Here is a 13,237-nt window from a genome sequence, read left to right as displayed (position 1 = left end):
GAAATAAACACATTTCATTTTCCAAGTCTTTTAATTGATTTCAACTAGTTTTATCAATAATTTGCTTATATTCTAAACTAAGTTCTAACAAAGAAGTAAAAATCTACGCTTCAGAGTGACAAAATAGTTATATAAATATGAATTAAATACTGAGCAGACATTTTTGAGCACTGAAAATCCAATAAATCAGAACATGTGGTATATGCTTTTTATTACACAATAGCTAATCTAGCATTTTCTCCTGCCGAACAAAATCTTGCCATAAATGTACAGAGATCCAACCAATATTTTCATTCTAATATTTACAGAGAGCTCTGAGATTAACGCGCACCACAAATACCAGGATGTGATTGTGATCAATGACAGAGTGAACGTGTTAAAATACAGGAAATAAGAACATGAACATTGTACAAAAATAAAGTCAGTTTACAGTTTTAACTGAAATGTGCATGTTCCGTTTTACATGTAGGCTACCATGGCATACGAAAATATGTTATAGGAATCATCTAAATGATTACAATTAATACACACAGGCTTTTAAATTATGTAATGAAATGGCAAGTTGTCATGGTTTTTGAAGGATATTGTTAATATACTGAATCTGTTGAAGACAAATGAGATGTACTCAGTTTGTGCACTGAAATAATACTTTCAGCATATTGCTTAAATATTACGACCCGCAAAATGAGCTGAGGTGAGCTATCAAGCAGCCGACTTGTTGCCTGTCAACACCCCAAACATCAACATCTCGGCTGCATTATTATCGACCAACTGTCGTCCTTAGGCTACAAGTGTCTCAACTACACGTGTGCAAATATAATTCTGAAAACAACAAACTGCAGAGACACAACCATGTTATGGTGGAAAGAGATTCTGCAAACTACAAAGTAAAACCTTAAAAGTGATGCTTCATCCCTTCCATGTCTTACAATTGGTAATTATCTGAGTTTGTATGATTACAGTGTATCCCCTACAATTAAGCTGCATGAGGCATTAAGTAGCAGTTACTAGGTAGGCAGGGCTTTCCATGAGGTATTTCATACTTCTGACCAGTGCCAACATACTCATACATGAAATGTAATGTATATGGCATAAAGAAAATCTCATTTTAGATTATTATAAAAACAAAGGCCATGTGTTCACTTCTGCTAGAATTCTGTTTTTTTTTTTGTTTTTTTTTTAAACAATTAAGGAACAACATCCACGTTAGACAACTTCAGCAAAAAAAAAAAAAAAAAAAGAAAGAATCAATAATTGCACATTTTTCACAGAAAATAAGTGGTTCATGAACTTGAACAGTGAAGATGAAACTGGTTTGTCGCTGCAAATTCACATAGCTCTGGTATGTTTGCAGTAATACTTGTGCTTAGCAGAAATGAGGCATTTTGTCCATAATTGTTTGTTTGAGAGTACAAACGCAAAATCATTCTATTTGATTCATATACAGCATTTGTGGGGGAAAAAATTCAAAATTTTCACAGAGACAAAAAGGAACCACTTTCACCTCACCGTTGCAATATTTAGTTATTGACTGCTTTAAGACATTTGAAATGTTTGTGGCTGAAAAGATTCACAAATCATCAGATAAATAATAAAAGAAATCAAATGTAGCGGACAAAAAACCAAAACATTATGTTACAGTATAACAAGTACAGTGAGAGGAGGTTTGTTTACATTAAACTGCTACAGTCGGTTTACATTTTAGGCACTGGCACTTCAACATTACTGATGCTTCTCAAAATGTTCCAAGATGGATTACAGCATGCACTGCATGTGCAGCTCTAACTAAATGTTGGAGTGACTTTGAGAACCGTTACATGAGCTAAAATATAAACATGTTGAAATGGCACAAGTGGAAAAAATGCTTTGTTGAGTTCTGAAACAGATTATCTACAATGTTTTACACATCAGGTATGTTCCTTTTGAAGGTTTACCCTGAGTGCTGCCAACAACGCACCATCCTCGGGTCGTCCATTCCTGCCTGTTGTAACTGAGAACTAATGAGTTACAAATCGACTGATGAAGTTCCTTAAAGGCTACATGAGTTTAAGAAGACAGTTTTTTAACAACATTCATAAAAAGTTTTTCTAATAAAATATGGACATAAAATAACAGGAATAAATTAATAAATACATCCATTTTAGCATACAATGTCACTCAATGTGAATATTATTAGCAGTACAACTATTTACTTGATAATATGATTTCAGTTTGCCACTGACCTTTGGACACACCCAGAGGTATTTGACTTAATAACAACAGGCTTGCCCTATATGAAATCGCAAAGGACAGTGAGCAGTCCTTCGAGATCAACGGCAAAGCTAACAAAAGGATTCAAAGATAAATATAGTTTGTATATTTTGTTTCCTAAGGAACTTACAGAGGCACTGAACACAATAGATAGAAAGAGAGGAGAGATCACCGTTAAAACAGTAGTCTTACAAAAACATGATATCAGTGTTGATGTTCTTACATGGACCTGGGCTGCACTTTTCTGTTCACTTTGGTTGGTTGGTTTGTCATTGAGGAATGAGCGGCGACTAATGTTTTCATCACCTGCCCTGTATTCTGGGATCCTGTGCATTCATGAAAAACATTCAGGCCTTATTAAAAGCTGACTGATAAACTCACTTTTCAGTGATGTTGTCATCTGTTGTGGAGGTAAGACTGGAAGTCTGTAATGAAATGTGCATCTTCAAAAGGAGCTTCTGTCAGGACCAAGGAGCACTTTCTGAAAAAAATACTGTTTTACAATTACTGATAGAGGGATACATAACAGATAATAAGAGGACCACCTGTCTTCTTCTCTTGTATGATCTGGAGTACTACTTTAAAGGAAAGACCCCATGTCCAGGTCCATAAATGTGTCAGCATCCATGCTAAATGAGGAGTCGTAGGTCTGCGTGTTCTGGTGCATCTTCTGATGGTGCCGCAGGTTGGACTTGCTGGAAAAGCTCTTGTCGCACAGCAGGCAGGCAAAGGGCTTCTCTTTGGTGTGGATGCGTCGGTGACATATGAGCTGAGTGGACACGCGGAACGCCTTCCCACACTCCAGGCACTGGTAGCGCTTGGGCTCCGTGTGAATGCGCCTGTGGTTTTTGAGAGCCATCAGGTTGGTGAACTCCTTCTGGCAAATGGAGCAGAAGAATGAACCCGTCTTGTGGCTGTTCTTGTGGTTGAGGAGGGAGCCGGCGTGTCGATAAGTGCGGCCACAGTGCTCGCAGACGTGGCTCTTCTCTTCTGTGCCAGCAGTGTCATTGCCCTTCTGTGAATTAGTGATGCTTCCTGGAATATGGGACAGAGGTGGTGGAACCTGCTTGTGCATCTCATCCATCCCCATGGCCTGATTTATTCCTGAGTCCCAGCAGTGGTTGTTATCTATGGGTTCATCCACAGCGTGCTGATAGGGGCCCTGACCACTGTGGTGCATGTCGTGGTGCTGCTGGTAACTGTCTGTGGTGGGAAAGCTCTGCTGGCAGAGGCTGCAGATCACAGCCTGGTCCTTTGAGTGCACCTCCATGTGGCTCTGCAGGTGTGCGACCAGGCAGAAGGTCTTGCCGCACTCGGGGCAGCAGTGACGCCTCATCTGGGAGTGTATCTGTAGGGTGAGAGGATCGGGAAATGTCTGGAGACACAAGGTACAGTGGTGGAGGTTTTCGGAGTGTGTCTTTTTATGGTTGAGGAGGGAGCCAGCGTGGCGGTAGGAGCGCCCACACAGGTCACACCTGCAGCAGGGATACGTTCATGTTCAGTCCCTAATAAGACACTGCAACCCAGATAATTTCAACCGACAGTAAATTATTTATAAAACTGCTCATCTCTGAACATATTCCTCTACTGTTGCTATCATTAAATGTTACTGTACTATTCTAATAATAGCCTAACCAATACTGGGCTTTTGAGGGCAATACTGATACTTTAAAAGTCCACACCAACACATAACATTAATATTATTGATATTTTGTTTTTGTTTTTTTTAAGTATTGTAACCAAGATATGTATTGAGTGGGACATTTTGCAGTTGAAAAATAAACTTGTCAGTGTTTTCTGGTGCACAAAAATTTTACTTTGTCTGCATTTCTGTACTGCAATTTCTGGAAACGTATCAGTCCAATATATACACTCATACAGATACATCTGCAATAACAAAAAAATATTGGCTGATATATGGGCCCATTTAAGGTCAGGATAATTTTGTTTAAAAAATAGAAAATACATGAAAAGTACACCAATGATGACTAATAGACAGAACAAGACTTACATGCTCAATTCTCAATAAGAGAGTAACTCACATGAAGCACTTATCGCCCCTCTCTGACTGCTGGACTCCAGCTCTTGTTGAGTTCTCCTGACCTCTGCGGCACCGGTGCCTCTTCAGACCAGACCTGCCCTGGAAGCTCTTTCCACATGCAGGACAGCTGAAGTGACTCGCCACCCGGTTGTGGACCCTCTGGTGGTTGTGCAGGATACTGGCAAGGCGGAAGGCCTTTCCGCATGTGAGACACACATACTTTTTCTTCTGTGTATGGATGCGTGTGTGATTGCGTAGAGCCATGGGGTTAGTGAAGGGCTTAGAGCAGAAGGTGCAGCTGAAGTGTCCTGTCTTGTGAGTATTTTTGTGGTTCAGGAGTGAGCCTGCGTGGCGGTAGCTGCGATTACATATGTTGCACATGAAAGGGCGTTCCTCTTTGTTTGGAGACATATCTGTTTGTGCATCACTGCTGCCTGAAGGTTTATCACAGGTGTGGGCTGCCAGTTTGTCAGCAGAGGAAAAGGCCTGCTTGCATTCCTTACACTTCAAGGCTCTAGATTTTAGGCCCCTCCTGCCTCCAGCCCCATCGTTTCTGAGGTTTGCACAGACGTGAGCTAATAGCTGCTTCTTTCCTCTAAAGCCTTTTCCACAGTTTTGGCAAGAGTGCTTTTTATATGCAAAGTGGGTGCGCAAGTGGTTTTTCATTGCTAGTTGATTGGAGTAAGTGTTGTTACAAACAGAACAATAATATTCACCTGTTTTATGGGAGTTTCTGTGGTTGACCAGACTTCCTGCATGGCGGTACGTACGCCCACACTGGTCACAGGCAAAAGGTCGCTGGTCATCTGTGTCCTCTGATTTGACTGAAGTCTCACACTTTGTTTGAGACGATTTTTCTTCAAGCAGTTGCTTGCAGTGTCGAGCAGAGGTAAAAGCCTGATTGGAATTTGAAGTCAAGGACTGCATTCCTCCATCTGACCGGGTCCCATTCATCTGCATGAGGGCCTGGATCTGGTTGTTGAGTTCCTGGATTTTGGCTTGGTTTTCTTTGTGCCTCCTCAGGTGGTTCAATAGCTGCTTCTGAATTTTGAAGGCTTTCCCACACTCATGGCAAGTATGCCTGGGGGAGGAGAGGAGGCATAATTAGTTAATTCTGTGTTTGCAAAACTGGAAACAGTCTACACAATGAAAAAGCCAGGATGAGAAAACACATCTATGACACAAAAAACTGAGACTTTATAGGCAACTATTAGCTTCTCTTCTCGTTTTTTAACATTAATTAATTTTTCTAACATGAGTGACAAATGTAAGAACTGTACATGTACCAATGATGTGCATTATTGTTGAAACTAACCTCTTAATATCGAAGTGTGATCTCTGATGGTTTTTTAAGGCCAACAGGTTATAGAAGCGTTTCTGGCAGACGAGACATCTGAATACACCTGTTTTGTGGGACTTTTTGTGATTAAGGAGGGAGCCAGCGTGTCTGTAGGACCGCCCACACTGATCACACTTGTACTGACGGGCTTTAGTATCACCCATCTCTTTAATGCGACTTGTGTCTTCATGCTGGGCAACATCATTTACTTTCACTTCCTCTTTACTATGCGTTGACTCATCTTTCCTCTCAGCTGTGCAGCCATGGTTTTCAAGATGATGATAGCTGGTGCAGAAAATGCCACAGCTGCCACAGATGATACTCTGTGCTTCCTCTTTGCCTCCAGACGCACCACTGTTGTCCATATGTAAATGATTAACACCATCTACTTGGTCCGTGTTGTGCAGAAGCTGATGGGTAATCAAGTCCTGCCTATTGGCAAAACTTTCCCCACATGTACTACAGATCATCATCTCTCCCAGCTCATCATCTTTCACTTCTTCATGGGAGGACATGGATGAAGGCCCTGAGCTTGCAGGAGTACCATGGGACTGTGTGTGCCCTCGGAGATGGCTCCTGAGCGCCCTCATGCTGGTGTAGCTGTTTCCACATATAGAGCACTGATAAAGATCTCCATCATCATCCTCCTCTTCAGCGTTATCACCTTCTCCGCCACCATTCAGCTGATGACTGCTCACATTTTCATGGAAATTCTGTTCAAAGTAACTTTGGTCATGGCTACCATTCAGACCATGGAACTCTACATTACTCCCTGGATTTCCAATGGAATAGTGACCATTACTGTCCTGGAAGTTTATACTATTCTCATACTCACTGCTAGTAGTGTCATGTTGCTGCTGTAGCAGTGGACAACTGTGGGACTTAATCCCTTCAATATCGGAAAATGTCTCACCACAGTCTGCACACATATGCCTCTGCATCAGGTGTTCATTGTGAGGTAGATGCACTGTCATATCGTGGGAAAAGTCCTGATTAAACGGCTCATGGTACAATGCTCCATTGCTGTGGTCAACTCCATTCTTCTGATTGATACCAAGCACAGGCTGAGTGCTGTCCTCCTCCTCTTGTGAGGAGAAGCAGCCCTGCTGGTTATCCAGAGTCAGGGGCTCTGAGGAGAGCCAGTCTCCCTCAGCATTGAGGCTAAAAGATGACGACTGAGCTTTGTGGAGACGAAGATGACTTTTGAGGGCAGCCAGGTGAGGATAGCTCTTTCTGCATACAGAACACTGGTAAATTCCAACCTGATGTGACCTTTTGTGGTTGATGAGGCTCCCAGAGTGCCGGTAGCTTTTACGGCAGATTTGACACTTGAAGGGACGCTCATCAGAGTCTACAGTTGAAGTCTCTTCCATTTCTGTTGCATTGTCAGCGTTTTGTGTGTGCGTCAGGACAGGATCGAGAATGCTTGTGTCGATGATTGGGGGTTCTCCCTGAGTGCTACTGGAAGATGGAGTTTGATTATTGGAGCAATCTGAGTACACATGACCATTACTAATAATCTGCTCCTGTGGCTGATCAAAACCTCCATGATTATCTAATGATGATACTGAAGGTACATTATTTATAGGAGATGCATAAAAATTTGACTCCGGTGAAGCAATACTGTTGTCATATGATATATTGTGGTTCTCTAACAAGTTATCTTGAAGCCCAAATGACACAGAAGAAGAGTTATGCATTTGGATGTGCTCTTGGAACTCCTCATCGCTGGGGAATAGTACCTGACACAAATGGCAGAAATTTACAGGAGCATCCTGGCTCTGAGGTGAAAACTGGCCTAGTGGTGTGCCTGTGTATGACCCACCCATTGAACCAGGGTCTGTCCCACTTCTTGCCTTGTGAGTTCTCTGGTGGCTGTAGAGGGCAGCCATGTTATTGAACAGTTTGAAACAGACTGTGCACTCAAACATTCCCACCTGATGAGTCTTTTTATGGTTGGTCAGGCTTCGATGGTGTATGTACGATTTGTCACACAAATCACATCTGAAAGGTCGATTTGCTGCATCATCAGAGGTTTCAGTTTGTGCATTATAAACAACCTCTGTCTTGTCCTCAGCTGGGCTATTTGCTGTAGAAGTCCCGACACTGGCTGAATGCTCACTGAGATGATGTGGGTGATCATTTTCAATTTCATGTGTGGGATACTCCATGTCTACCTTCCTGTATGACTGCTCCTTTGCTCGCCTAGCAAGGTGAACCCTCTCATGCGTAGCCAGCTGTGTTGCCAGACGAAAAGCTTTCCCACATTCTGCACAGGAGTACTTTTTCTGTGAAGTGTGGCTCCGGAGATGACTCTTCAGGGACAAAGCGTTTGAATTTTCTTTACCACATATGTTACACTGAAAAGAACCTACTTCATGAGTCTTTTTGTGGTTGGCTAGGCTACCTGCATGCCTATAACCACGTCCACATTCATCACATTTAAATTTGCGTTCCTCCTCTTGTTGAAGGTGAGCATCCATGTGCTCGAGCAGACTTGGCATATTGGGACATACCATGCCACACTGTTTGCAAGGAAAACCCGTTGTCCTGCCAGGGTCTTGCACTGCCATTACAAGATAACGACTGAATTAAGTGCACCACACACAGAGTGTCTGAATATGCAGGCGGGAAATGCATTAGATGCCTTTCTTGTCTGTATAAAAAGAAGAATTCAGTCTTTACAGTAAGGTCCACGGTGATTCCAGGGAGGAAACACGACAGAGGACGTTGAAGACCACTTCCACACAATCAGGAAATTGACTTGAGTTTAGGTGAAGCAGGAAAATTGAGCTGTTGAAGACAGAAGACATGCCAATTTAAGCTGTGGTAAATACATGAACAAAGAAGATTACAGTATTAAGTTTTATGCAACGAGTTAGGCATAGATTACAAATAGATAGAGGTGATGTAACACACATTTACCCTAAATATAATAGTTTTAAGCTTCAAATAATCATACCACCATACAAACTGACAACTCAAATTGTAAAATTACGCGTGTCAGTTCAGCAGCTTCTGTGAGCATGATCTGCGCTGATCCTGATTTACAGTAAATCTGTCCAAGTCAATAAATGGAAAAATCAGCCATGGTAGGCTTGCTTAACCAGCAGGTAACGATGATAAAACACTCATTTATCAAGTTGAATGAAGTAAGCTGGAGACTCTGCCCAACCTAACATGTTTTTCTATATCTCTGCACCAGCAGGCTAACTGAACTAACGTTAGCTATGTCAATAAACCGGGAGACCAACGCCTCTCTTGACAGATTTATTGCCACTGCAAATATCCACGTTCTCCGACATTATAAACAAAAATAGAGTGAACATACTCGTCCTCAAAAGGTTATAAGGAAGGGTGGACAAGTTCATTACGGTTAAATTTGTATCACAGAGCAGTGGGCTAACGTTAGCGCGCCACCAGCTAGCATCATCATGGCTAGCTAAACAAACATTGCACCAAAAAGCTAAGAAGTCGTTTTAAATGCGGAATTACTACATTAGCAAATGCGTCAAATTAAATACCTGCAACAGAACTGATTCAATGCATGCCTCCGAAGATATATTTTCATTCATTATTATAGAAACGTAATTTTATGTAAAGGGCACCCCCCTTTTTTCCCCAATTGTCTTTTTTTCCCTTCCATCCCCGTTTCCACATTGCTCTTGTTGCTAGGAAACAGGAAATGTGCAGCAGGGAAATACTTCCCTCTAAAAGGCAAGTAGGTGGGCTAAATCTCGAGTTAGTACAAACCGCAGCGAGCTCAGCGCAAAAAGCAGTTACAAAGCATACTTTAAACGCAAATAAAAACCAAATGTCCATCTCACTATTCTGCCTCTGGTTTTCGCAAAATACCTAAAGCACATTAGCATTAGCTTCAGGCTAGCACTCGTAGCTAGCACTGCCATTGACTTATGAGCCTTTTATTATCTTCGCTTGACTATGCAGGCGTGTTTCCATAATTAAAGATTACTTGCTAACTTTATCATGACTACCATCTTTTTACCCGGGGGTTTTAATTCATATATTACGGGTCTTGTCCTGGTGTTTTTTTTTCTTTTACCATTAAACGTATTAAAATGTTGCACACTTGGCTTGCCGAGAGCTTTCGTCATCATGGTCCTAGAGCCGTCCCCCATCCTGCAGCCAGTCAATAGCAATCACTGTGTGTCTCAGTAAATGCAGTGGCGTACCAGACATTGTCCCACGCATTATCGGCCAATTTTTAATGTCCTGATTCAGGTAAGAAAGATCGTTGTTTCTCACATACGATATAAAGACAGCTAATGTTAGCGCAATCCACCCCGTGTAATGACGGTCATGGTGATGATGACACTGTCGAGTGATTTGGTGCAGCCGGTCCTAAAGCCAGCCATTTTGAGTTAGTAAAAATGTTTAGCAGGCAAGCTAGCTAAAGCGGAATACGTACATATCGTGTCCAGTTGTTATCACCATCACACTGACTTGTGATATTCGAGCCTCGTCTCCGGTCGGCCTGATGTCAGTCATTCATACACACTGATCTCTGTCATTGCATCGCCAACTTCCTCTGGCATCAAAGCGGTTAGCTTATTGTCCCTGAGGTCCTAATGCCAGCCATTTTGTGATTGAACGCACACCCACATATTTCTGTTATTATGTGATTATACAGATTTTTTTTTCACTTGTCCACCATCAGCCACTGTCACTGACAAGCTGCTCAGATATTTCATATGTTATAGAACTTGAGTCTGATGTCTGAACAATTTTCCAGTATTATACTCTTACTCAGCTAATTATGTTTATTTAAATAATAAGTCTAAAATCTTTTTATATCATATCTTTGCAGATATAAAGATGGCCTCTCCTCAGCCTGGCAGCCCACCTCTTGCAGAGCAATACACCCCTCCTGCACAGGATGAAGAGGGCCAGCAAGAGGAAGAGATGCTGAAGGATCAGCCTGCAAAGAAACGTGGCAGAGGCAGGCCTCCAAAAGCCAAACCTTCTTTCAAATGCTCTACATGCACAGAGGCTTTCAGGAGTCTGTCAGCTCTGCGGAGCCACAAGCTGTCGGCACACGTAAAGGACCGTCAGCAGCAACACTCATGTTCACAGTGTACCAAAACATTCTCGAGCAAGGCTCAGCTCTCGAAGCATGAGCGCACTCACTCAGCCCAGCGCCCCTTTCAGTGTCCTGACTGCCACAAGGCTTACAAGACACCCACAGAGCTACGTAACCATAGCCGCTCTCACACTGGGGAGAAACCTTTCATATGCACGGAGTGTGGTAAGGCCTTCATGCAGGCTATATGCCTGAGGATCCATATGACACAGCACAGTGGAGAGCGTCCTTACTCTTGCCGTCAGTGCTCTAAGAGCTACCCCACTTTGTCTAAACTGAAGGTGCACATGCGCTCTCACACAGGAGAAAAGCCATACTTCTGTGCTGAGTGCGGGAAGAGTTTTGCTGATCCCTCTGTGTTCCGAAAACATAGAAGGAACCACCAGGGCCACCGGCCGTATGCCTGTGATGAGTGCGGGAAAACGTACACAGAGCTCAAGGACCTGAAGAACCACGAGCGTTCCCACACTGGGGAAAAGCCGTACCTGTGCTCAGACTGTGGCAAAGCCTTCTCCCGCTCCTCCTCTCTGGCCTGCCATCAGCGCATTCACTCCCAGAATAAACCCTATCAGTGTGAGCAGTGTGGCAAAGGCTTCACCCAGCTGTCCTCCTACCAGTCTCATCTCCGCACTCACTCTGGTGAGAAGCCGTTCCTCTGTCCACAGTGTGGCAAGATGTTTTCTGACCCATCCAGTTTCCGTCGCCACCAGAGAGCCCACCTGGGTTTCAAGCCCTACCCCTGTGATAAGTGTTCCAAGAGGTTCAGGCAGCCGGCTGATCTGGCCGTGCATGAACGTGTTCACTCTGGAGAGCGCCCTTACAAATGCCAGAGCTGTGACAAGGCCTTTGTAGCATCCTGGGATCTGCGGCGCCACATGCTTGTCCACACAGGACTTAGGCCCTTTTCTTGCACTGAGTGTGACAAGTCATTCGCTGAGCGCTCCAGCCTCAACAAGCACCGGCGTGTGCACTCTGGAGAGCGTCCTTTCAAATGTGAAGAGTGTCTGAAGTCATTTGTTGTATCTTCAAGCCTTCGCAAACATGAGAGAACTCATCTAGCTGAGCATTCTGAGCAACAGCAGCAACAACAGCAGCAGCAGCAGCAGCAGCCACAACAACAGGAGGCAGAGGCAGGGTCAGCTTCAGGCTTTACTGCCCACACAACTCTCCCTCAGTTCTCCTGTACGCACTGTGATGCTACATTTGGAACCTGGGATGAAGTTCAGTCCCACGAAAATCTTCACTCCATCGACTCTACTCCTCCAACTGTTACTAAGATTGTGCCTCTGGGCTCACATGTCTGTGAAACCTGCCAGGCAGAGTTTGCACAGCTGGCAGACTTACAGGAGCATGAGAAGCAGCATCCCAAGCCGAGGCCTCATGTCTGCAACAGCTGCGGCAAAGGCTTCCTCAACAAGTCTGGACTACGTAAACACCAGAAGATCCACTCCACCAACAAACCTCACAGCTGCTCCCACTGTGGCAAAGCGTTTCTGTTTGCCGCCTACCTTCGCAAGCACTTACGGACTCACGCGGACGCTGCTCCGGCCGCCCCACAACTAAGTGACATAAACATTATTCACACGGACCCACTGCCCTCTCCTCCACCCCCCAGTGAGGTTTCCCCCTCCACCGTTGAACCCAGCGCCATATCCCTGACGGTTCCAGTCACTGTACCTGTGACTGCTTTCCAGACGCTGCCAGAGTACTTAGTCAAAGAAGAAGGTCTTTAAGCTTTTTTTTTTTGTTTTTGTTTTTACTCATTTGGAGCTTTGATGCTACAAATATTTAGCCGGTGGCCTTAAATCTTTTTCGATGATGGGGCTTATTTTGAAAAAAAAAAGACTATTATTTTTCAAAATGACTTCCTTCAAAAACTTCAAATTAGAGTCTCCTACATATGAATTGTTACGGCTTCGTCACTGTTTTGTATTGCCATGTTATTTGTAAGATGTTATGTATGATGTTCATGTTTTAAAATGTATGCTATACTATACGTAGCCTATTAAGGAATCATCTTATCTGTTGTAATCTCCTCATAAAAAGTGGTGTTGCAAACATGATCACTGTAAGAATCTCTCTGAATAATGCTGTAACATGTTTTTATACTACATTTTTAATTATAGCTTGTCTTAAATTCTTTGCATTCAGTGACTTTACATGTTAACATCATTTGTAACTGTTTTATTGTATAAATATTTGTAATTACTGTCATCAAATATAAAAATTGTCAAGTAAAAAAAACAAAGTGGAATTCCAAAATATTTAGTCAGTGGAATTAAATTTTTATACAAATAAAAAAAAACGTGTAATGTGCAACAAGTAGTAATGTTTTGTGTTTCTTTGTCCGCAAAACCCAACTTTTCTTCATATTTGAGTGTGTGCATTGTTTCTTTTGCATGAGCAGCTTAAATGTTGAAGAGGGAGATGCCTACGAAGAGTAAAGTGAGATTAAGTCGGCACATCGTCTGCTGTTAAACTGTCGCACGTATACTGATGACAGTGA

At 43.0% G+C, this 13,237-nt stretch overlaps 2 protein-coding genes across 5 annotated transcripts; one reads left to right on the top strand and one right to left on the bottom strand.

The window, feature by feature from the left end:
- Window positions 1–12: 12 nt before the first annotated feature.
- On the bottom strand, window positions 13–10,427 carry znf646 (zinc finger protein 646). 4 transcript variants are annotated; one of them, XM_056366380.1, is made up of 4 exons: window positions 10,060–10,427; window positions 5,607–8,423; window positions 4,293–5,372; window positions 13–3,725 (listed from the first exon to the last, which is right to left on the bottom strand). In XM_056366380.1, exons 2-4 carry the CDS (start codon window positions 8,201–8,203, stop codon window positions 2,831–2,833), a joined length of 4,572 nt encoding a protein of 1,523 aa, XP_056222355.1. In that variant the 5' UTR covers window positions 8,204–8,423; window positions 10,060–10,427; the 3' UTR covers window positions 13–2,830. The 4 variants fall into 4 exon arrangements, with proteins under 4 accessions (XP_056222355.1, XP_056222356.1, XP_056222354.1 ...); XM_056366381.1 differs by lacking the exon at window positions 10,060–10,427 and adding an exon at window positions 9,721–9,859; XM_056366379.1 differs by lacking the exon at window positions 10,060–10,427 and adding an exon at window positions 9,155–9,667.
- znf668 (zinc finger protein 668) lies at window positions 9,758–13,047 on the top strand. Its single transcript, XM_056366387.1, has 2 exons — window positions 9,758–9,872; window positions 10,459–13,047. The coding sequence occupies exon 2, from the start codon at window positions 10,467–10,469 to the stop codon at window positions 12,462–12,464; it is 1,998 nt and encodes a 665-aa protein (XP_056222362.1). The 5' UTR covers window positions 9,758–9,872; window positions 10,459–10,466; the 3' UTR covers window positions 12,465–13,047.
- The last annotated feature ends 190 nt before the right edge of the window (window positions 13,048–13,237 follow it).

The sequence above is a fragment of the Seriola aureovittata genome, chromosome 21 (assembly GCF_021018895.1).
Source record: "Seriola aureovittata isolate HTS-2021-v1 ecotype China chromosome 21, ASM2101889v1, whole genome shotgun sequence".
In the NCBI taxonomy this organism is placed as follows: Eukaryota; Metazoa; Chordata; class Actinopteri; order Carangiformes; family Carangidae; genus Seriola; species Seriola aureovittata.
This window is presented reverse-complemented; position numbering and strand designations above follow the sequence as displayed.